A 24904-nucleotide genomic window follows, 5' to 3' on the forward strand; every position below is an offset into this window, starting at 1 on the left:
TTGCTGCCTCAGGGCATGCTTGGCTGTCCATGGAGGAAAAGACAGACACAAGTTAGGTAGACTTATGTGAGCAAAACCTCTAACATGTTTCACAGAACCCTCCTCAGCAACTGCCTCTTCCCTGTGAGGTCTGTTTTTATTTTCTAAGTGTGCCTCAGGGACCAGGCAGATTCTCTGTGAGATCAGAAGTCAGCCCTACTTTACAGCATCTGGTAAAGAGCACCAGGGATGGATCTCACGTACACACTGGCCAGAGGCATCTCCTTATTTGCAGATCCTGAGCAGAACATTTTTCAAGAAACAATGACGGTGGTTTTGGTGCTCTCTCAAGGTGAAAGGGTGTGGAGCAAAACTGTGAGTTTCCTCAAGGACCGACAGACCTTTCAGTGTAATGTTCTCTGATCTTCAGTCATTCATTTAAACCTGACAACTCCATTACCATCCCCCTAGCTACCCTTCAAAGCAGGAAAGTGAAAGCAGAAACCCCAGAGAGTGCCTTCCCTTCGGGTACAGCAGATGTTGGTCTTCCTTGTGAAGAATCTCCCCCGGACGTGCAGTGGGGGTGCTGTAGAACAGTGAGCAGCCTGATCTACGGAGCAGCCTCTGGGCAGCAGCAGGACCCTGCCCTCCTCTGTTGCAGCTCCTTCCTTTCCTTCCACCCTCAGCTTCTCCCCACAGCGCCCTGGGCAGCTCCCCAGGCAGGCTGAGTGCTGAGGCTGAGTGCTGAGCCTAGCAGGCAGCAGAGGCTCTGTCCCAGCACACAGCCCTTTGGGCACAGCAGGGGCCCTGCTCTGCACCACAGCCCTGGCCACGCCTGCATACTGGCTGTGCAGCCTGAAGCCAGAAATGCAAGAATAAATCCTCATGTCCTGTCCCTCTGACAGCTTTGGCAGCTAATCATTGATCGAGGGAACATCTTTGTCCTCCACACTAAAGAAGCCAGGGCATTCCCTGTAGCATGTCCTGCCGGCTGTGGGAAGTGGCAGCTGTAGAAGAACACTCTAGGATACTGCATTTCCTGCCCTCACACAGACACTTACCATGTTAGAGCTGGGAAGATTTCTCCCGCAGTGAGCTCTCAGCAGCCCCCCTCCACACTGCCTTTAACATCTCCCTCCCTTCTCCCAGCTGCCCTTATCCCCTGCACACAGTGCCCCCAGCCCTGCTGCGCTGTGCAGAGGAGCTGCTCCTGGGCAGAGCTGCCTCTCTGCAGTGCTGCCCGCTTGCCAGGAGCTCCCCTTGGGCCCAGGAGCCTGGCCCAGCTCAGCAGCACAGCTTCAGACCAAGGCCTCTCTGTCTCTGCCCTCTCTTGTGTCCCTTGAGATGTCCCTGGGCCTCCAGGGGAACCAGCTTTGAAACAGACTGAAGCAATCCCTGATGTTCCCTCCCACAGCTGAGGAGCAACACTTACTTCCAGCAGTGTCATTTCTCATACTGGGAGAAGTTTCATCAAAGAATCACCTTGTCCTCTTCCAATTTAAAGGCAGGGCACCCAGACTGTGACTCACAGGGATCACATTTTCCCAAGCTGAGGGAAGTGATCACAGTGAGTCAATTGATGCATCTCATTCTGAGTTTGATGTCCTGGCCTGAAATAGGGCCCAGGACCTTCCTTATCAGCCACAAACCCACACGGTTTGGGATTTCTCTCGCCTCTGTTCAGATATGTACAAAATACTCTAGACTAAGCTCCCTCAGTAATTACAGGAGATAGAGAAGAGCAGTGAGTTGTTCGAATGCAAACACCATTTGACATTTGAGGTGCCAGAGGATGTCTGAGTTAGCAGTAATCCTTAAATTTAGGACTTTAGAGACTGAGAATATAGGTATTAGAGTTTTGTCAGTGTATACTGCCTAAAAATGTTGCCTCCCTTTGTGCCTTGTCACTAACCTGGGAGCTGTCCCTTGGCAGTTAGCTAAATAATATAAACCTCCCCTATAACATCTCACTCTCCTCCCCAAAAGTGGGAGAAAACTAATGGAGAAAGGGTAATTTAGAGACAGTACTTTCTAAAAGGTGTTTGGGAGCTTAGGCACATGAGTGGACTGCCCTACATTCACTAAATTAGGAGGCTCTATCAATTTCCTTGAGGGTAGAGGGGCCTTACAGAGGTGTCTTGATAGATTGGAACATTGGTCAGTCACCTACAGTATCAAATTCAACAAGAACTAGTGTCAGATTCTGCACATCAGACCGTGTATTCCTGGATGTACATATAGATTGAGGGACAAGTGGATGGAGCATAACTCTGCAGAATGGGATCTGGGGGCTGTGCTTCATGGTAAGCTCTGGATGAGTCAACAATATTCCCTGCAGTGACCACGGTGGAGTTGATCCTGCAGGAGGGCAGCATAGCTGACAAATAGCAAGCTCACAACTCTGGTCTTTGGGAGAGCAGTCTTTGGCCTCTTCAATATCTACTTGGAAGAGTCCCGTGGGATAAAGCCCTGGAGAGAAGAGCGGTCCAAGAAAGGTCGTTAATATTCCAGGATCACCTCCTCCATCATCAAGAGCAGTCCATCCCAGGAAAGATGAAATCAGGCAAAAATGGCAAGGGGCCTGCATAGATAAACCAGGATATCCTGGCAAAACTCCAACACAGAAAAGAAGCATAGAGACAGTTGAAACAAGAACAGATAACCTAAGAGGATTACAGAGGCCTTGTCTGAGCATGTAGGGAAGAATACCGGAAAGCTAACGCCCAACTCCATTGGAATTTGGCCAAGGATGTCTAAGGCAGTAAGAAGAGCTTCTAGAAATACATAGATGGCAAAAGGGAGGTTTGGGAATATGTGGACCCACTGCTGGATGAGGCCCAGGATCTGTTGACACAGGACAGGGAAAAGGCTGAAGTGTTGAATTCCTTCTTCACATCGGTCCCTACTGTCAAGACTGTCCTTTTGGAATCCCAGGTCATAGAGAACTGGGGAAAGTCAGGGGTAAGGAAGATGTACACTTGGTGGGAGTGGGTCAGGTCAGGGCATACTAGAACAAATGGGATACACGTCTATGGGACCTGATGGGATTCACCCATGAGAGCAGAGGGAGCTGGCTGATGATCTTGCAAGGTCACTCTTGGTCATCTGGGATCAATCCTGGTGACCAGCAGAAGTGCCCCAAGATTGGAGTAAAACAAATGTCCCTCCTAGCTGCAAGAAGGGCAAGGATGAGGGCCCAGGGAAGTACGGGGTGTTCAGGCTCCACTTCATCCCTGGGAAGACGATGGAGCAGCTCCTTCTGGAACCCTTTTCCAGGCTCTGGAATGACAAGAAAATCATCCGGAGCAGTTGGGACATCTTCAGGTAGGGGAAGCCACATCTAATCAATTTGGGCATGAAATGTCCATGATGAAATGACTGGCCTGGCAGATGAGAGCAGAGCAGTGCATATAGATCTACTCTGACTTCAGTAAGGTTTTGTTGTGGATTAACCTGGAAGTAGCTAAGCACCACACAGCAGCTAGCTTGGTCCTCCCACCCAGTGGGTCTAAAAGTGAGAAACCTTGTGGGCTGAGATAAAGACAGTTTAGTAAGTAAAGCAAGAGCTGTGCACACATGCAAAGTAAAATAAAATAAAATAAAATAAAATAAAATAAAATAAAATAAAATAACATAAAATAAAATAAAATAAAATAAAATAAAATAAAATAAAATAAAATAAAATAAAATAAAATAAAATAAAATAAAATAAAATAAAATAAAATAAAATAAAATAAAATAAAATAAAATAAAATAAAATAAAATAAAAAGAACTCATTATTCACTATTTGCCATTGACGAACAGAAGTTCAGCCATTTGTAGGAAAACCGTGTTTCATCAAGTGTAACCATTAGTTGCAAAGGAAGATGCAATATGACCCAATATTCTTCACACCACAAATAGAAGAAAAATACAGAATTTTTTAGTGTTTCTTCTATAGCTCAATAAATACCTATCATTTAATTTCTGTCTCAGCTCAGCATAAGACACACATAAACTTAGTAGAGCAGGTCCAGAGCATGGCCACAAAATCATTCAGAGGGCTGGAGCAGGTCTGTTATGAAGAGAGGCTGGGAGAATTGGGGTTTGTCAAGATGGAAAGGAGAAGGGCCTGAGGAGACCTTACAGCAACCTTTCAGTACCTAAAGGGGGCCTGCAGGGAAGCTGGGGAGGGACACTTTATCAGGGAATTTGGTGACAGGACAAGGGGCAATGGCTATAAAACTAAAAGAGAGTAGTTTTAGATTAGATATTAGATGTTCACTTAGTGCTGACCCATGTAAGCATAGCATCAAGGGTTTCTATTTATCATACTGCCTCCCATGACATGTGGGTTGAGAGAGTGCAAGACATTGTGATGGGACACAGCTAGAAGAGCTGACCCAAAGTGATCAAATTGATGTTTGTCACCATCCAGCACTGACTACTACCTGCCTACCAAAACATGCCATTCACATCAAATACATGTCTTGTGAAGGGCAGCTGAGAGAGCTGGGATTGCTTAGTCATGAAAAGACAAGACTCTGTGAGAAATTATTGTAGCCTTCCAACAAAAAAATGGGACATACCCATGCGTGTAGTGTGAGAGAAGAGAAAAGAGAAGAGAAGAGAAGAGAAGAGAAGAGAAGAGAAGAGAAGAGAAGAGAAGAGAAGAGAAGAGAAGAGAAGAGAAGAGAAGAGAAGAGAAGAGAAGAGAAGAGAAGAGAAGAGAAGAGAAGAGAAGAGAAGAGAAGAGAAGAGAAGAGAAGAGAAGAGAAGAGAAGAGAAGAGAAGAGAAGAGAAGAGAAGAGAAGAGAAGAGAAGAGAAGAGAAGAGAAGAGAAGAGAAGAGAAGAGAAGAGAAGAGAAGAGAAGAGTTGAGTTCATTTGGAAGGGACCTTCAAAAATCATCTAGTCCAACTGCCTGACTTCTTCTGGGCTAAACAAAAGTTACAGCATATTAATGAGGGCAATGTCCAAATGCTTCTTGAACACTGACAGGCCTGGAACAACAACCAGGTCTCAAGGAAGCCTGTTCCAGTGTTTGACCACCCTCACAGTACAGAAAATGTTTCCTGCTGTCCACTCTGAATATCCCCTAGTGTATCTACATGCCATTCCCACATGTTCTGTGATCAGTTACCAGGGAGAAAAGATCATCACCTCTCTCTCCACTTGCCCTCCTAAGACAGTGGCTGAGAGCTATGAGGTCTCCCCTCAGCCTTCTTTTCTCCAGACTAGACAACCCAAAGTGTCCTCAGCCTCTCCTCATAGGACATCCCCTGTTACCAGTATTCCCCCCTTTCCCTTGGTTTCCCAACTGACAAGGTTCCTGGTCAGATAACCTTGCTGGAAGAAATGTTTTCTCTGTCTCCCATGCTCTCACCAGGCAGTGTGACTGACCAGGTCTGGCTCCATCACTGCCTCCTTTACCACTTGTCGGTCAGGTTTGTGTCCCTGGATGTGTTGTGCTTTATCCCCAGGAAGTAGCCAAGAATCACACAGCTGCTCTCTCCCTTCCCATTCTTAACAGAACAGGGGGAGAGACATAGGAGCCAAATGTGGAGAGACTGTATCAGGGAGTGTAGTAATAGGACAAGGGGCAGTGCTTTTAAGCTAGAAGAGAGTAGATTTAGATCAGGTCTAAAGAAGAAATTCTTCACGTAGTGGGTGGTGAGGCCCTGGAACAGGTTGCCCAGGGAAGTGGTGGATGCATCATCCCTGGTAGTGTCAAAGGTCAAGCTGGTTGGGACCTTGAGCAAACTGTTCTAGTGGGAGGTGGCTCTGCCCATTTCAAAGTGACTGCAATTAGACCTTAAGGTTCCTTTCCAGCCCTAAATATTCTATGACTCTATGAGCATGCTGGCCAACATTTGGTTGTGTAGTCCATGTAGACAGAGGGATTTCATTTTCTGTGAAAAAAGATTGCTTCTCCTGAGTATTAATAAGAGACTGGAAGAAATGGAATACAGCAGTCTGTCAATCTGTGGGTGTCCTAAATAATAACAAGGCAGGAAAAGATGATTCCCATAAGGAACTCCTATTGTGATATAGGAGAAAAGATAGCACTGGAAATAGGTGTCTGTCTCTAGCTGACATAAGGAAGAACAGTGATTGCATCAGTCTGTTTCAAAGTTGATTCCCCTGGAGGCCCAGGGACTTGTCAAGAGCTCCCTGTGCTGCTGAGCAGGGCCGGGCTCCTGGGCCCAAGGGGAGCTCCTGGCAAGCGGGCAGCGCTGCAGAGAGACAGCTCTGCCCAGGAGCAGCTCCTCTGCACAGCGCAGCAGGGCTGGGGGCACTGCCTGCAGGGGACAAGGGCGGCTGCGAGAAGGGAGGGAGATGTTAAAGGCAGTTTGGAGGGGGGCTGCTGAGAGCTCACTGCGGGAGAAATCTTCCCAGCTCTAACATGGTAAGTGTCTGTGTGTGGGCAGGAAATGCAGTATCCTAGAGGGTTCTCCTACAGCTGCCACTTGCCACGGTCGGTAGGACATGTTACAGGGTCTGTGCTGGCTTCCCTAGTTTAGAGGAGAGGGATGTTCCCTGGATAAAAAATTACCTGCCAAACCTACAGAGGGACAGGACAGGAGGGCTCCTTCTCATGGGCCAACTGCAGGCTGTGCAGCCGGGGTGCAGGCAGGGGTGCCCAGGGCTGTGGTGCAGAGCAGGGTCCCTGCTGTGCCCCAGGGGCTGTGTGCCGGGGCAGGGCCTCTGCCGCCTGCCAGGCTCAGCACTCAGCCTGCCCAGGGAGCTGCCCAGGGTGCTGCGGGGAGAAGCTGTGGGTGGAAGGAGCACCTCCAGCAGGGCAGTGTCCTGCTGCTGGCAGGGGGCTGCTGCCTGGGGCAGGCTGCTCACAGCTCCACAGCACTCCCAAACCATGTCAGAGGGGACTCTTCAGAAGGAAGGTCAAGGCTAAGGCTGCCTGCTGTGGTCTGGGCTTTCCTGAAACTGCACTTTCACCTCTCTTTGGTTTATCAGGATGGGAATGGAAACAGAGCTGTACAGAGTGGAGAAGATTTTGAGTTTCTGTCACCTCGAATTTTATGAGGAACCTCAGAAAGGACCGTCAGCAGCTGCAAACCTTCAGAAGGCAGCAGCATCACCTTCCCAGTTTGATCAGGGCTTGTGTAACCTGCTCTTCAGCACCTGCACACACTGAGAGGGTGCAGGGCAGAGCTGAGCATACAGCAGATGGGCTGGGTTCTGGAAGCACTGGCAGGGCACAGACGTGGGGACAGAGAAGCACCTCCTTGCAGGAACAGCTGCAGGCAGCAGAAACGGGCAGGGAGAAAGGGAAATGCAAAAGGAAACCCTGCTGCAGAGGTGCAACCCCCTGAGCAACTCCACTCAACTCTCCTCTCCCACCCTGCAGAGCCTTTGCCCTCCTAGCTTGCAGGAACCCAGGCAGGAGCTGCCTCCTGGGTAGCCAGAGGCCCAGAAGAAGGAAGGTCTGTCTCTCCAGTTATGTGCCTTGTCCCACTGCCTGGCAAAGGGCTGAGAGCTACTGCTCTCCATGGTGCTGCCTGGCAGGCGGCAGGCACAGCTGGGCAGGGTGACCCCTTTCTGCTTGCTCACCTGTGCCTCCCCTCTCTCAGTCATGCTGCTTGTCCTTTTCCCTCCACACCTCTGTGTTCCTCTTTCTCTTACACTGCGGTTCTTGGATATGTCAGCTCTCTGGGGCAGCAAGATGGGGTTCAGCTGAGGAGCAGATTTTGGCACTCAACATCCTGTGAAGGAGCCCCTAGGCAGGGAGTTTTCTTCCTTAGAGCGCACTCACCCAGCACAAGGCAGAGTGCTAGCTGAGGAGCTGGAAGTATGCCATCCTGATCAGGGGAGAATGGAAGTGAGTATGCAATGGGTCAGTGAGAAATGGAGTGGATTCTGCTTAGAGACCCTGTCCTCACTGTGTGTGTGTTTTCCTCTATGGACAGGCAACCATGCCGAGAGGCAGCAAATGTCCAACAGCAGCTTCCCCAAAGAGTTCCTCCTCCTGCCATTCGCAGACACACGCGAGCTGCAGCTCCTGCACTTCGGGCTCTTCCTGGGCATCTACCTGGCTGCCCTCCTGGGTAATGGCCTCATCCTCACAGCCGTAGCCTGCGACCACCGCCTCCACACCCCCATGTACTTCTTCCTCCTCAACCTCGCCCTCATCGACCTGGGCACTATTACCACCACTGTTCCCAAAGCCATGGCCAATTCCCTCTGGGACACCACTACCATTTCCTATGCAGGTTGTGCTACCCAGGTCTTTTTCTTTGTTGTCTTTGTCGCAGCAGAGTTTTATCTTCTCACTATCATGGCCTATGACCGCTACATTGCCATCTGCAAACCCCTGCACTATGGGACAATAATGGACAGCAGAACTTGTGTCAACATGGCAGCAGCTGTCTGGAGTAGTGGCTTTCTCAATGCCCTCCTTCACACTTCCAATACATTTTCACTACCATTGTGCAACGGCAATGCCCTGGACCAGTTCTTCTGTGAAATTCCCCAGATCCTCAAGCTCTCTTGCTCAGATGCCTACCTCAGAGAAGTTGGACTTCTTGTGATTAGTGCCTGTTTATTATTTGGGTGTTTTGTTTTCCTTGTGCTGTCCTATGTGCAGATTTTCAGGGCAGTGCTGAGGATCCCCTCGATGCAGGGACGGCACAAAGCGTTTTCCACATGCCTCCCTCACCTGGCTGTGGCTTCCCTGTTCATTAGCAACAGCACATTTGCCTACCTAAAACCTCCATCCATGTCCTCCTCATCCGTGAATCTTTGGCTGGCAGTTCTGTACTCGGTGGTGCCTCCCGCACTGAACCCTCTCATCTACAGCATGAGGAACCAGCAGCTGAAGAATTCAGTGTGGAAAGTGATGATGGGATGTTTTTCAGAAGCAATAAAATGCCTGTCTTTTGCATAAAACACATAATGTAACTCATTACTGGCTCATTTGATACTTCTTTATATGTTTGGTGTATATATATGTGTGATTATTCAAGCTCTCTGTGTATTTAAATTAAAGAAAGGAACCTTCAGTGACTTGATGTCCTGGGATCCTTCCACAGGATGTTGTGGAGCTGCAGGGTCACTTGGCTGTGCACAGAGGTGGAGGGAAAAATAGTGCTGGCACAGCAGCAGTGTCAGGGCAGGGACAGGCCAGGGGCACTTTTCTAACACAGCTGTCTCTGTACCAGCATCTCCAGCATGAAATGGATCTGCTCAGGGCATTGCCTGAAGGTTCAGCTTTTCTCCCAGAGTTTCTCTCATGGATATTGCAAAGGAATGGACCTGAAGGAGGCTCCTTGTTTTGCTTGTTTCTCTGTGGATTCCAGGGCGTGAGATCAGAACCCCAGAATCATCTTTTAGGCAGGGAGGGCTGATTGCACTCCTGCCTGTTGGTGCCCAGCATTCATGGAGATGGTGAATTCACCTGCCTGTGCCCACAGCATGCAAGAGGGCTGATGGCAGGCAGGTGTCTTCCTGGAGTGAAGCAGGAGCTGCCAGGAGAGCCACGGGAACTGGGAAGGACCGTTTGCTCCTGGGAGTCAGCAGTGCATGGAGCCCACACAGTATGAGCGTGTCCAAGGTGGAGGCACCCAGCAATAAAGTGCTAAATCTGGGTGGGAACATGCAAATTAGAGCTCTGTAACTCCAGGAACACAGCAAGCATAGGGAAAGCTGTCCGCTGAATAAGTTCACAGAATTGCAGAATCACAGACTGTTAGGAGATGGAAGGGACCTTGAAAGATCATCTAGCCCAATCCCCCTGCCGAAGCAGGAACACCTTGATCAGGTCACACAGGAATATGTCCTGGTGGGTTTTAAATGTCTTCAGAGAAGGAGACTCCACAACCCCCCTGGGCAGCCTGTTCCGGTGCTCTGTCACCCTTACCGTAAAAAAGTTTCGTCTCATATTTAAGCGGAACCTCCTATGTTCCAGCGTGCACCCATTGCTCCTTATCCTATCATTAGATGTCACTGAGAAGAGCTTCGCTCCATCTTCCTGACACTCACTCTTTACATATTTATAAACATTAATAAGGTCACCCCTCAGTCTCCTCTTCTCCAAGCTAAAGAGACCCCGCTCACTCAGCCTCTTTTCATAAGGGAGATGCTCCACTCCCTTAATCATCCTTGTGGCTCTGAGCTGGACTTTCTTGAGCAGTTCCCTGTCCTTGAACTGAGGGGCCCAGAACTAGACAGAATATTCCAGATGTGGTCTCACCAGGGCAGATGGAGGGGGGGGGGGGGGGGAAACCACTCTTGACCTACTAACCACAAGCCACTGGTGTCCAGGGTTTTTCTTGCCCAGATGCAGGGCTCTACACTTGCCCTCATTATATTTCATTAAGTTTCCCCTGCCCAACTGTTGTGGTTTAACCCGGCTGGCAGCTAAACACCACACAGCCGTTCGCTCACCCTCCCCCCTCCCTCTCTGGGATGGGGGAGAGAAACGGGAAAGTGAAGCCTGTGAGTTGAGATAAAGACAGTTTATTAAGACAGGAAAATAATAATAACAATAATAATAATAATAGTGATAATGGTAATAGTATTAACAATAATAATGTGTAAGAAAACAAGTGATGCACAATGCAATTGCTCACCACCCGCTGACCGATGCCCAGCCTATTCCCGAGCAGCCGGCCCCCCCACCCCGGCCAGCCACCCCTATATATTGTTTAGGATGACGTTAGATGGTATGGAATACCCCTTTGGCCAGTTTGGGTCAGCTGTCCTGGGTCTGTCCCCTCCCAGCTCCTGCTGCACCCCCAGCCTGCTCGCTGGCAGGACAGAGCAAGAAGCCGACAAGTCCTTGGCCTGGTGTAAACACTGCTCTGCAACAATTAAAACATCAGCATGTTATCAGCGCTCTTCTCATCCTAATCCAAAACATAGCACCCTACCAGCTACTATGAGCTACTTAACTCTGTCCTAACTGGAACCAGGACAGATATCCACCCCTTATTCCATACCATTTATGTCATGCTCAGGTTACACTCTGTCCAATACATTCTAATTAATCACCATTTTCATCTATGATATATAGCAATCATGGTAGTGATGACATACATTATTATATAATAATTAACATACTACAATTCAACTCATGGGCTATTCTCACCCAGTATCAAATCCCCTTGAGGTACACACCGGACCTCCCCATTCTTTTGCATTACCCACCAAGTGCATCCAGGTCCCTGAGCAAAAGCAATTCCACGAATGGGTTTGCCTTTTCCTGAGGCAGGAGTAGCCCAGACTGTTTTACCCAGCATGTTTCTTACGTGCACTACAGGAACTTTATCCCCTTCTACAGTGCGTAACAGGTTTAATTGGGCAGGTCCAGCTCGGTTGGCAGATCCCCTGGTATTGACTAACCAGGTGGCCTTTGCCAAATGCGTATCCCAATTTTTGAATGTCCCAGCACCCATTGCTTTCAGTGTAGTCTTCAACAGTCCATTGTATCGTTCAACTTTTCCAGAGGCTGGTGCATGATAGGGGATGTGATACACCCACTCAATACCATGTTCTTTGGCCCAAGTGTCTATAAGGTTGTTTCGGAAATGAGTCCCGTTGTCTGACTCAATTCTCTCTGGGGTGCCATGTCGCCATAGGACTTGCTTTTCAAGGCCCAGGATAGTGTTCCGGGCGGTGGCATGGGGCACCGGATATGTTTCCAGCCATCCGGTGGTTGCTTCCACCATTGTAAGTACGTGGCGCTTGCCGTTGCGGGTTTGAGGGAGTGTGATGTAATCAATCTGCCAGGCCTCTCCATATTTATATTTCAGCCATCGTCCTCCATACCAAAGAGGTTTTGACCGTTTGGCTTGCTTGATTGCAGCACATGTTTCACAGTCATGAATAACCTGTGCTATAGTGTCCATGGTCAGGTCCACCCCTCGATCACGAGCCCATCTGTAGGTTGCATCTCTACCTTGATGGCCTGAGGTGTCATGGGCCCATCGGGCTATAAATAATTCACCTTTATGTTGCCAGTCCAGGTCCACCTGAGCCACTTCAATCTTAGCAGCCTGATCCACCTGCTGGTTGTTTTGGTGTTCTTCAGTAGCCCGATTCTTGGGCACATGAGCATCTACATGGCGTACCTTTACAACCAGGTTCTCTACCCGGGCAGCAATATCTTGCCACAATGCCGCAGCCCAGATGGGCTTGCCCCTGCGCTGCCAGTTGTTCTGCTTCCATTGCTGTAACCACCCCCACAGGGCATTTGCTACCATCCATGAATCAGTATAGAGATAGAGAACTGGCCACTTTTCTCGTTCAGCAATATCTAAAGCCAGCTGAATGGCTTTTACTTCTGCAAACTGACTCGATTCACCTTCTCCCTCAGCAGCTTCTGCAACTCGTCGTGTACGACTCCATACAGCAGCTTTCCATCTCCGATGCTTTCCCACAATACGACAGGACCCGTCAGTGAACAAGGCATATTTCTTCTCATTTTCCGGTAGCTTGTTGTACAGTGGGGCTTCTTCAGCACGAACCACCTCCTCCTCTGATGATATCCCAAAGTATTTGCCTTCTGGCCAGTCCATAATCACCTCCAAGATTCCTGGGCGACTGGGGTTTCCTATTCGAGCCCGCTGAGTAATCAGTGCAACCCACTTGCTCCATGTAGCATCAGTTGCATGATGTGTAGAGGGGACCCTTCCTTTGAACATCCAGCCTAGTACCGGCAGTCGGGGTGCCAGGAGGAGCTGCGCTTCAGTACCGACCACTTCCGAAGCAGATCGAACTCCTTCATATGCTGCCAATATCTCCTTTTCAGTTGGAGTATAGCGGGCTTCAGATCCTCTGTATCCCCGACTCCAAAACCCCAGGGGTCGACCTCGAGTTTCCCCAGGTTCTTTCTGCCAGAGGCTCCAGGTGGGACCATTCTCTCCGGCTGCGGTGTAGAGCACATTCTTTACATCTGGTCCTGTTCGGACTGGCCCGAGGGCTACTGCATGAACTATTTCCTGCTTAATTTTTTCAAAGGCTTGTCGTTGCTCAGGGCCCCATTCAAAAGCATTCTTCTTTTAGCTGGTGGACACTGGTTCGTTCAGGTGGAGGGGAAGATAAATTCTCTTTAAGTTGGTGGACCTCTTCAGAGAGTTTCTCCACAGCTGAGACACAGGCCTTTAGGGAAGAGGAGAGATTTCCTTCGTACTGCCGGAGTATTTTAGTCACTTCATTCACTGTGGGATTCTCCTCCGTTTTCCAGGCTAGTATTGCCAATGAGTTGGCATATGATGATGGGGCACTCTGTACAAACTTCCGCCACATGGGTAGTGTACACCGGACTGCATCTGGATCTGCAGATGTTTGTGCGTCGTCTAGGTCCTTATAAATTACTTCCCGTACGGCCAATTCCCTCAGGTACTGAATTCCCTTCTCCATGGTGGTCCATTTGCTTGGTAAACATACAAGTTCTTCCTTGAAGGGATACCTTTCCTTCACAGCTGACAGGAGACGCCTCCAGAGGCTGCGAGATTGTGCTCCATCTCCAATTGCTTTGTCAATGCATGCGTCCCTAGCAAGGGATCCCAGCCGCCTGGCTTCCTTGCCCTCCAATTCCACATAATTGGCTCCCGTGTCCCAGCACCGGAGCAGCCAGGTGACAAGCTGCTCGCCTATACAGCGACCAAAATCTTTTCGCACATCTCGTAGCTCACGCTGGTATAGAGTCCGGGTAATTACTGTTGATTTTTCGACATCCTCATCCTCATCTTCAGTCTTCTGCACCTTTGATGGCCGGTGTAGAGTCCGGGTAGTTACTGTTGATTTTCCGACATCCTCATCCTCATCTTCAGTCTCCTGCACCTTTGATGGCTGGTATGGAGTCCGGGTAGTTACTGTTGATTTTTCGCCATCCTCATCCTCATCTTCAGTCTCCTGCACCTTTGATGGCCCAGCCTCGTCTTCACTACGCCCAGACTTAGCAGAAGACTGTCTGCGTTTTAAACGACCTGAGCCTCTATACCATTTTTTCACCTTGTCTACAGGGGCAACTTGCACTGCTACAGCTCGTTTCTCTGACCCAGACACAGGGTCTGCCACAGGGGTTGGAATACCCTCTGTGGGGTCAACTTGCACTGCTACAGCTCGTTTCTCTGACCCAGCCACAGGAGTGGGAGCAGCTGCATGAGCTGGGGCAGCTGCAGGAGCTGGAGCGGCTGCAGGGGCTGGAGCTGGAGCGGCTGCAGGAGCTGCAGCTGGAGCGGCTGCAGGAGCCGGAATGGCTGCAGGAGCTGGAGTGGCTGCAGGAGCTGGAGCTGGAGTAGCTGCAGGAGCTGGAACTGGAGCGGCTGCAGGAGCTGGAGCGGCTGCAGGAGCTGGAGCTGGAGTAGCTGCAGGAGCTGGAACTGGAGCGGCTGCAGGAGCTGGAGCGGCTGCAGGAACTGGAACTGGAATGGCTGCAGGAGCTGGAGCTGGAGCGCCTGCAGGAGCTGGAGCGGCTGCAGGAGCTGGAGCTGGAGCGGCTGCAGGAGCTGGAACTGGAACGGCTGCAGGAGCTGGAGCTGGAGCGGCTGCAGGAGCTGGAGCGGCTGCAGGAGCTGGAACTGGAGCGGCTGCAGGAGCTGCAGCTGGAGTGGCTGCAGGAGCTGGAGCTGGAACGGCTGCAGGAGCTGGAGCTAGGTTGCTAGTAGCATCAATTGCAGCTCGATAGGCACAAGCCAGACCCCAGCACGCTACAGTGATTTGTGTCACTTTGGAACTGCCAGAGTCATGACACCTTTTTTTCAAGCATTCTGCCAGCTTTTTAGGATTTTGCAGTTGTTCAGGGGTGAATGTCCAAAACACTGGAGGTGACCACTGCTCTAGAAACCTGCCCATATCCTCCCACACTCCCTGCCACTCGCAACTACCCCGCCTCAAGGCAGATCTCCGGATGAGATTCCTAAGTAGTTGTTTAACCCTCCACAAAACCCGAAGCGCATTCAGGAGACGTAACAACAAGAGCAGTCTGGTCTGAGTATCCCAAGGATATTCAACATCTCGGAGAACCACCGTAACTAACTCGGGGGAAAAGAGGGTGGTGGTGAAGGAGAAAGGGAGAGTGAACAGGTAGGGAAACATGTCTTCCCCTGTCCCCTTCACAGATTGGCTCCCTAACGAAAACAGGCAATAGGTGTAATTGCTAATAGTTTCCGAGATATGGGTTCCAAAGTATAGAGTCGACGTCAGTGCTGAGTACAAATACCAGGTTAAAGTCGTGACCAGATATTTCATCATTTCATAAGCCATTGCTACACCGCACAGTACCATAACAATCTTAAACCAGGGCCCGGAAAGGATAAACAGTGCGACAGGGAGCACATACAGAAAGTAATGCGCTATAAAACTCAATTTGGAATACAGGTACAGCAGACTGGAGATTAAGGCAATCAACATCGTGACTAGCAACTATTAAGCAGGTCCACTACTTATACCAATTTTAGTTTAACACACTCTGGTCAGATTTGTCGATATCTCAACCCTTCGCGCCCCACGTTGGGTGCCAAAAGGACTGTTGTGGTTTAACCCGGCTGGCAGCTAAACACCACACAGCCGTTCACTCACCCTCCCCCCTCCCTCTCTGGGATGGGGGAGAGAAACGGGAAAGTGAAGTCGGTGAGTTGAGATAAAGACAGTTTATTAAGACAGGAATATACTAATAACAATAATAATAATAATAGTGATAATGATAATAGTATTAACAATAATAATGTGTAAGAAAACAAGTGATGCACAATGCAATTGCTCACCACCCGCTGACCGATGCCCAGCCTATTCCCGAGCAGCCGGCCCCCCCACCCCGGCCAGCCACCCCTATATATTGTTTAGGATGACGTCAGATGGTATGGAATACCCCTTTGGCCAGTTTGGGTCAGCTGTCCTGGGTCTGTCCCCTCCCAGCTCCTGCTGCACCCCCAGCCTGCTCGCTGGCAGGACAGAGCAAGAAGCCGACAAGTCCTTGGCCTGGTGTAAACACTGCTCTGCAACAATTAAAACATCAGCATGTTATCAGCGCTCTTCTCATCCTAATCCAAAACATAGCACCCTACCAGCTACTATGAGCTACTTAACTCTGTCCTAACTGGAACCAGGACACCAACTCTCCAGCCTGTCTAGGTCTCTTTGGGTGGCAGCACAACCTTCTGGCATGCCAACCGCTCCTCCAAGTTTTGTGTCATCACCAAACTTGCTGACAGAACGCTCTAATCCCTCATCCAAGTTGTTGATGACTATATTGATTAGTACCTCTGGTGAAATTTCATAGACTGGATTGAGTGAATAACCCCAAAATATCTTCTGATATTGGAAATCAGTTGGACATGATGACCCTTGTGGGTCCCTTCCAGCTTGGGTTATTGAATGAGCCTCCGACTCTGAAGAAGGCTGGCTATCTGTGTGCACCCTCCATGGCCAAAGAACCACTTGTGTGGGAGGCAGTCAGTGGCAGTGCCCCCCACCAGATGGCTCTGCCTTCCCAGCCTGACCAGCACGGCCCTGCAGAGTGCCCCACGGCCCCGTGCACCACAGCCCCCTCGCTCTGCAGAGCAGCACCACCAGCTCGGGGGCTGTGGGCAGCATGGGCAGGGGCTGCAGGAATGGCTGCTCAGGCCAGCCCAGATGTGGTGGGCTGGGGCAAGGCTGTGTGGGACATGGGGTGTCCCAGGAGCAGAGCAGGGCGTTGTGTGTGTGCAGTGGTGCTGCCTGGGGAGCCCCAGGGACAACAATGTGGTGCTGTGCTGTGCTGTGCTGGGGAGCGGGACTGTCCTGGAGGGCTGCAGGCTGCCTGGGAGTGGGGAATCTCCTGTAGATGGCAGGGCAGGGACACTGCCACTGCCCTCCACTTCTCCATTTGCTGCTTTGGGTCCAGCCCAGCCTGGGCTGCTGGGCTGGGCTGGACTGGGCTGGGAAGAGCACAGGGAGGTGTGGAGAGCTGGGGAGGAGGACATGGGCTGTGCTGGCCTCCTGGGAGAGGCTGGGGGGAACCACAGAGAAGTCTGGGCTGGGTCATTTTTACTGGATATGGATATGACGAATGCTAATCAACATGACTTTCACACTAATTTCTTCTCTGCAGAGCTCTCAACATTCTCCTACAACATGTATTCAGTTCTTGATTCAATTTTCCACACGGAAGTGGCCATTTCCTTCAGGATGCCCTGGAGTTACTAAAGGCTACATGGAAAAACCTGAGTCTGGACTTGTGGAAGGCCTTCTGAAGCACGAGCTGGTTGGCAGGCAGAGTACCTGAGGGATTGTGCAGGGCATCCCCTGCACCCACTGCTCCTGGGGGGGCTGGGAAGAGGCCTCCTGAGCACAACAGCTCCTTGTAGCCCTGTGGATGCTGGCTGTGAGGTCACTTCTGTCCCAGCACCTGGCTGGCCAACAGCAGGGAGGCAGAGCCTCTGAGGTCATAAAGGCCATCAGGAAACTGCCCCCAACAGGGCGACATGTTAACGGGAGGCCAGGGGGAAGCTGGGAGAATAATGGTGAGAAATCTGGGGGAGAGAAGAGGGGTTTGGCTAACAGGAAAGATTTTGGAGGGTTAAGAGGGATTCAGGTAAGACTGCTGCTGCAACACTCACTGGGAAAACATTCATGTTAGACCACTGGTAATATTTCTAACCAGGAGCCTTTAAACCTGGTGTTATCCTTAATGCTATCCCTCACCCTGGAAGAAATCCATTGATCTAATCCCCAAATTCAAATCTTACCTTGAAGTCAAATCCCAGACACATTACCTGTTACCATTAGTCTCAACCTATTTCTCACACTAATTCCTAGCCCTTATTCCCTAGCATTATATTGCTAGCCTTTAACACCACCCCTCCTTCTGTAATAAAAGCACATAATAAAACCCTAACCAAAACTCTAGCCCATACCCTAGACACTGACTGTGTACTCAAAGCAGAACACCAAAGCCTCCCACTTAGCCTCTGCCCAATCCCTGAACCTGGACTGAAAGAATTAATCCCTAAACCCTAACCTGAACTCCTAATCCTCAAATCCCTAATTCCTGCTTATTATCACAAAACTGAAGCAGTTTGTCTGCATGATTCTGGGCAGAGCTTGAAACGTCCTGCAGCAATCACTCGGTCTTGGAGGAGGCAGGTGGGGTGACATGGATCTGGTCAGGTCACAGGACTCAAGGAGGAGATGGGTGGGGATGCTCTGCTGAGGTCAGCTTTGCCTCAGGATCACAGGAGGCAGCAGGACGCCCATGACTGCGCAGGTGGCTGTCAGGGCACTTCTACCTGAGGGCCTAATAGGCCCCCTTCAGGCACATGGCTGGTGTACAAGGATGTCATTTTAGATGTCATAAGGAACTGAGGAGCCACTGACATTAAGCTAGTGTAAATCTTTATTTCAAAGTCAGTCCTGCGCTAGTACCTAACAGAGCTTGCATATAGGTGTCTCCTGTCCATCATAGAAGCTGAAAGGCCATCATTAGGTACATGGCCTTAGAGGATGACAACGACCTTGTTTTTTTTTTTGCATTAGGTGCTGAGCGTCAAGGAGGGTGCCAGTTTGGGATGTTCTTATAGGGCGTCGACTATGTTTGAGAAACTATGATTCCAGTAAGAAGCAATTGGCTTTGATGGGGGCTGCGAGGTCACTTCTGCCTCTGGAGCTGAGAGACCAGCAGCAGGAGCATGGCTGGGCAAGGCACTGGGAGGTCCCATCTTTCTGAAGTGTCTGCCAGTTCATCCCTCACCTCCTGGCTGACAGATGGACTTTTAGGCTCACATCTCCCAGCATCTCTCACAGGCCAGCAGAAGGCACCTTTTGCCGTGGTGCTTGTGTGATGCCCTGTGGCGTAATGACCACACGAACACCAGGGTTCTTTTAGGATCAGTAACTGCTACTACTTTATTGATGACAAAACTTCCTTCTCTCTTACTGAGGGCCTAACTTCATCTCTCATAAGGAGGCCATAACTTCATTCTCCTTGTTGCATCCCCACATTGAGGACAGGCTCCCTTCTTATACTATTTGCCCCACAGCAGTACTTTTCCACTAACTATTCATTGGCCAAACAACTTTGCCCAGCAACCCCAAACACCCAGCAACTTCCATGCCTTAAGGACTGGAGAACAAGCAACCCGAGACGGCAAGGTGTCTCCTGAATCGCCCTTCTTTGTTCCTCCTAGACTCTTTACATTCCTGATGGCCTCATAGTTAAGAGTCCCATGTTATCACCAACCATGGGGCTTGTCGACCCCCATGGCCACACTCCCACACTTGGTCTCTGACAGTTCACAATGCAACAATGAGCCATTATCTGCTGAACTGAAGCAGGAACAGATCCTTGTGGGGAGCAATCCTTTGGGCCTATTCTTGGCAGTGGTTTGGGAAGGAAAGCTCAGACTTCAGGCGTTACACTGGGGTAATTCCGTTTTATTACGAAGATATCATGAAAGAGTCTTCACTGACTCACAGTGCTAGATGCACATTTATACAGCCTCCATATGGGACGGAACAGTTTCATTCATTTATAGCAGGGGGCGGAGGGGAAGGGGGGAAAGGGGGAATGCAAACACTTATGTAGGAATGCAAGGCGCACAAGCACTAATAATGACAAAACAACAACAACAACAACAACAACAATAATAATAATAATGTTGGTAAAAATTAACGTGGCAACAGGTGTATAAGTAGTAAAATCAGTATTGCTGCTAACAAGGTGCTTTCTGGTAATCGGTACTGATCTGGTCTGGTAGCCTGCTGGTCAGATGTGGCGAAAGCCACACACAGTTGGTCCAGGGAATTCCCGTGGTAAGCCTAGGTGCCGTCCGTAAGACAGTTGTGAAAGCACTGCAGGTTCGGCATCAGTGGTCTGGTTTTGCTGCAGGTTCCGTGTCTGGTTTGGTTTGGTAAAAAGCTATAGCTATAATGGAAAAACTTAAAGGTATTTTGGGTAGCAATACTCCCATACCGCGATCTTCCCCTTTGGGCTGTTTACTAGAACACTGGAAGGAGGGGGGCTTTGGACAGGAGTTACGAAAAGGTAAATTAGTTGATTACTGTAATGTTTGGTGGCCACAGTATGAATTAGAAGATCAAGAGAGTTGGCCAGAAAATGGAACCTTGCAATATAATGCTATCTTAAAATTAATGTTGTTCTGTAAGCGAGAAGGCAAGTGGGATGAGATTCCACATGTAGAGCTATTTTTCTATTTGCGGGATAAGCCTGAGTGGCAACGCACTTGAGGGATAATGTTGGCTAAAATAGCTGTTGATGAGCAGTGCAAGGCACGTACAGGAGAAAAGCGCTGTATAGGGCATCAAGTGTTAGAAAATGGTATGTATTATAGACAGGATGATGGAAATATAGATTTGGAAGTAACACCATCAGCCCCACTAGAACAAGGGCAGATCTGAGAAATATGGATAGGTTGTTAGAAATAGCCTGGAAAGTACATAACAATAGAGAAAAGGACTCCACTAGGAGGCAGCAACAGAACTTGTTAGCAGTAATTCAAGGCAAAGGAAACCAAGGATTCAGAGGGAGAGGAAGAGGATTTGTTAGAGGATGGGGAGTTAGTATAGGAAGGGGTCGTGGAGACTTTAGTGGAAATCCAGGAGGAAGATTAGGATTGAATCAGTGTGCTTATTGTAGAAAGGAAGGGCATTGGAAAAATGAGTGTCCGTTTAGGAGAGACCAACAATTCTCAGGAAATTCGCTTCAGAATCAGGAAGCCGTTAAGGCAATGGTGCTGGGAGATTTTAGTAGCTGACTAGATACAGAACATAAAGCAGCTAAAGAACCTTTAGTAAAGATTCAATTAGGGGTCAAGGAAGTGAGGTTCTTGATAGATACAGGAGCAACATATTCAGTGTTAAATAGTTTAAAAGGACAATTAGGAAATAAGATGACTACAATAATTGGAGCCACAGGGAAGCAGGAAGAACGGCCATTCTTACAACCTCTTGATATGCGCTTTGGAGGTAAGGAATTAACCCATGAATTTTTGTATGTACCAGAATGCCCAATTCCACTCTTGGGATGGGATTTATTAGCTAAATTAGATGCAACAATAACCTTTGAGGATGGAGAATTAATAATGAAGGTACCTGAGTTCAAAATAAGACAAATCCTGATGATCAAAGATAAACTCTTTGTTAAAATTCCAAGAGAAGTAGAAAATGCAGTATGGGAAACAGATATACCAGGGAAATCAAAACTGGCACAACCGGTAAAGGTGGAATTAAAGGACGGAGCCAGACCTGTTTGAATCAAACAATATCCACTCAAGATAGAAGCTAGGCAGGGAATAGTGAAAATTATTGACAAATTTTTTCAATATCAGATTTTGGAGGAATGTAAATCGGAATATAATACTCCATTTTTTCCAGTAAAGAAGCCGAATGGCAAATATAGATTGATATAAGATCTTGGAGCAATAAATGAAATAACAAAGGACATTCACCTGGTAGTAGCTAACCCTTACACATTGTTAACATCTGTGAGAGAGAAATACAAATGGTTTACCGTAATAGATTTAAAGGATACTTTCTTTTGCATACCTCTTGATAAAGATAGTAGGAAATTATTTGCCTTTGAATGGGAAAACCTGCAAAATGGACGGAAGACACAATTAACTTGGACAAGACTTCTGGAAGACTTCAAGAATAGCCCGACCATCTTCGGGAGCCAGCTGGCCAAGGAACTGGAAATCTGGACAATGCAAGGACAAATACAGATACCCAGAAGTCAGTATTTGTTGTTACAATATGTAGATGATATTTTGATTGCCACAGAGAATGAGTCACTCTGCACCCAAATAACCATTGAGATTTTAAATCAGTTAGGAATGGGTGGCTATAAAGTTTCAAAAGAAAAGGCACAAATAGTTTGCTCAACTGTAACGTATCTGGGGTGTGAGATCTCTCAGGGACAAAGATGTCTGGGCATCAATAGGATAAAAGCTATATGTGCTATCCCGGAACCTCAGAATCTCCACGAGCTAAGAGCCTTTTTAGGAATGGCTGGATGGTGCAGACTATGGATAGTGGATTATGGACTTATAGCTAAGCCTCTTTACGAAGCTCAGAAGACACAGAATTTTATTTGGGGAAAAATACAGAAAGAACTTTTAAGAAACTTAAAGACGCTCTAACGAAGTCACCAGCTTTGGGTCTACCAGATTTATCAAAAGATTTCCAGTTATTTGTACATGAAAGACAACGACTAGCATTAGGGGTACTAACCCAGCGGCTGGGAAGCTGGTAAAGGCCTGCGGGATACTTTTCCAAACAATTGGATGCTGTAAGTGCAGGGTGGCCTTCATGTTTGCAAGCAGTGGCAGCAACAGTTCTCTTAATCCAGGAAGCAAGGAAACTTACCTTGGGAAAACATATTGAAGTTTTTGTACCACATTTTGTAACAACCGTTTTGGAGCAAAAGGGGGGCCACTGGTTATCACCCAGCCGGATGATGAAATACCAGGCAATATTAACTGAACAAGATAATGTAACCTCTAAAATGACTAACTTGTTAAATCCAGCAGTATTTCTAGGAACTGTTCCAGAAGAAGGACCATTGGAACACAATTGTGTGGAAATAATTGAACATACTCATGCTAGCCATGAAGATTTGAAGGATGTACCCCTTGAAAGGTATGACTGGGAGCTTTTTACTGATGGTAGTAGTTTTGTGGAAAATGGAACACGATATGCAGGGTATGCAGTGACAACCCTGAAAACACTGATTGAAGCAAAACCTTTACCACCTGGAACATCGGCACAGCGAGCAGAACTGATAGCTCTAACTCGAGCACTGGAACTGAGCAAAGAAAAGATGGTAAATATTTGGACAGATTCAAAGTATGACTTTGGAGTAGTTCATGTTCATGGAGCATTATGGAAAGAAAGAGGGCTGTTGTCCTCACAAGGGGCCAACATAAGGTATCAAGAGGACGTGTTAAATTTAATAAATGCAGTACAAAAACCAAAACAAGTGGCTATTATACACTGTAAAGCCCATCAAGGAGGAACCTCGAAAATATCAGAAGGGAATCGGTTGGCAGATCGAGCAGCTCGACGAATTGCTGGGGAGGTGTGGAGTGTGATGGCTCTGGTACCACTCAAGGTAGGCCCCAGTCATCTTAATCTTCCCAAGGAACCAAGATATTCATCAGAGGATGAGAAATTAGCAAATCTCCTAAAGGCCTGAAAGAACTCTGATGGATGGTACGTAACCGCTACGGGCCAAGTAGTACTACCCCCTTTGGAGATGCAGGAAATACTTCAGATAAGACGTAATGAGAGTCACTGGGGCACAGAGGCAACGGTAACATTTTTAAAATGTAGCATTATCTCTACACATATGTTAACAATGGCAAAGTCAGTAATGTCAAAGTGTGAGATTTGTTTGAAAAATAATCCAGTAGCAAGAAAACATGCTGAAATGGGAAGAGTGAGAGTAGGAATAGAACCAGGAGATTACTGGCAAATTGATTTTGTAGAGTTACCTAGGACTAGGGGATATAGGTATCTGTTAGTAGGGGTTGACACCTTTTCTGGATGGCCAGAGGCCCTTCCCTGTTGCACCAATCAAGCTAAAGAGACAGTAAAATGGTTATTGCAGGAAATCATTAAGAGGTTTGGGTACCATTAAGAATATCCTCAGATAGGGGACCGCACTTTCTTGCATCTGTGGTTAAAGACGTAAGCAGGCTATTAGGAATTTCTTGGAATTTATATACTGCATGGAGTGTGCGGATTTCTAAAAAGTCGTATTGACCATTGCTGCATCCACATTCCAAATGTGACTATTGATGTAGAACATGACATAGAACAGCTGGCTCAAATGGAACGAGATGCAGAACAGGAAGAGAAAGATATGACAACAAGCTGGTTGGACAAAATTTTTAGCGGAAGGAATATTAGTAATTGGGTCAAATCCTTACTGGAGACAGTAATGATATTGGTAATTGTAGGGGTATTAATTTGGTTAACATTTGTAATGCTGAAAAGTCTAATCCTGAAGAAGACAACCTGGAACCAGAAAGTGATGCAGACCATTGCTCGGCACATGGAGCCACATCCGCAAAACCCTCCACCGGCATATGACAATTTTGGATTTCAGAGAGAACCTGAGGAACCCAGAGGTTAAAGATGGCATCCATTTCAGATTAAATGAACCTGGCCAGAAAAACAAATACACCATAAAGCAGAAGTAGTGGATTTACGGAATGCTGTGACAATCCTAATCTTTGTAATTTTCTTGATTATGTTATTGATGTATGCTGAGTGCAAGACATTTTAATCAGTTAGTGAAAGCATTCGCCCTCCTTGAAGGAGTGAAATAATTTCAAAGGGGGGAAGTGTTGGTAAAAGTTAACATGGCAACAGGTGTATTAGTAGTAAAACCAGTATTGCTGCTAAAGTGCATACCATAAATGCTCTTTTGATCTAGAGATAGTAGTTAGGATAAATATTAGGGGTATCTGGGAGATTATTGCTAGGTGAATAAATGGTTTGGAAACTAATTTAAATACCACTGAAATCCAATATAATCAGTAAAGTATCTAAGTAACGGAAAAAGGGACCAATCAGATTAATAAAGGGGCTGTGATTAAAGAGGATGGAATATACGTTCATCCAATGAATATGAAGATAACTGATGATTACGAGTATATTATGCAAATGTGTGTTTCTAAAGAGTATAAATGTTTGTTGTGTGTGCAAATCGAACGAAGTTAGATTTGGGAAGACATGCCCATAACTTCTGGTGCCTAATAAAAGTACCTTCATATAATCACTCTGTGGTTATGGGTTTTTACAAATGCTAACAATAATAACAACAATAATAACAAAAATAACAACAATAATAACAACAATAGCAAGAAGAAAAAGAAGAAGAAGAAGAAGAAGAAGAAGAAGAAGAAGAAGAAGAAGAAGAAGAAGAAGAAGAAGAGGAAGAAGAAGAAGAAGAAGAAGAAGAAGTAGAAGAAGCAGCAAAGCA

The 24904-nt window shown here is 47.7% G+C and overlaps 1 protein-coding gene across 1 annotated transcript; it reads left to right on the forward strand.

The window, feature by feature from the left end:
* Window positions 1–7909: 7909 nt before the first annotated feature.
* LOC125181648 (olfactory receptor 14C36-like) lies at window positions 7910–9272 on the forward strand. Its single transcript, XM_048056518.2, has one exon. The coding sequence runs from the start codon at window positions 7910–7912 to the stop codon at window positions 8861–8863; it is 954 nt and encodes a 317-aa protein (XP_047912475.2). The 3' UTR covers window positions 8864–9272.
* Window positions 9273–24904: the final 15632 nt, after the last annotated feature.

The sequence above is a fragment of the Anser cygnoides genome, chromosome 37 (assembly GCF_040182565.1).
Source record: "Anser cygnoides isolate HZ-2024a breed goose chromosome 37, Taihu_goose_T2T_genome, whole genome shotgun sequence".
In the NCBI taxonomy this organism is placed as follows: Eukaryota; Metazoa; Chordata; class Aves; order Anseriformes; family Anatidae; genus Anser; species Anser cygnoides.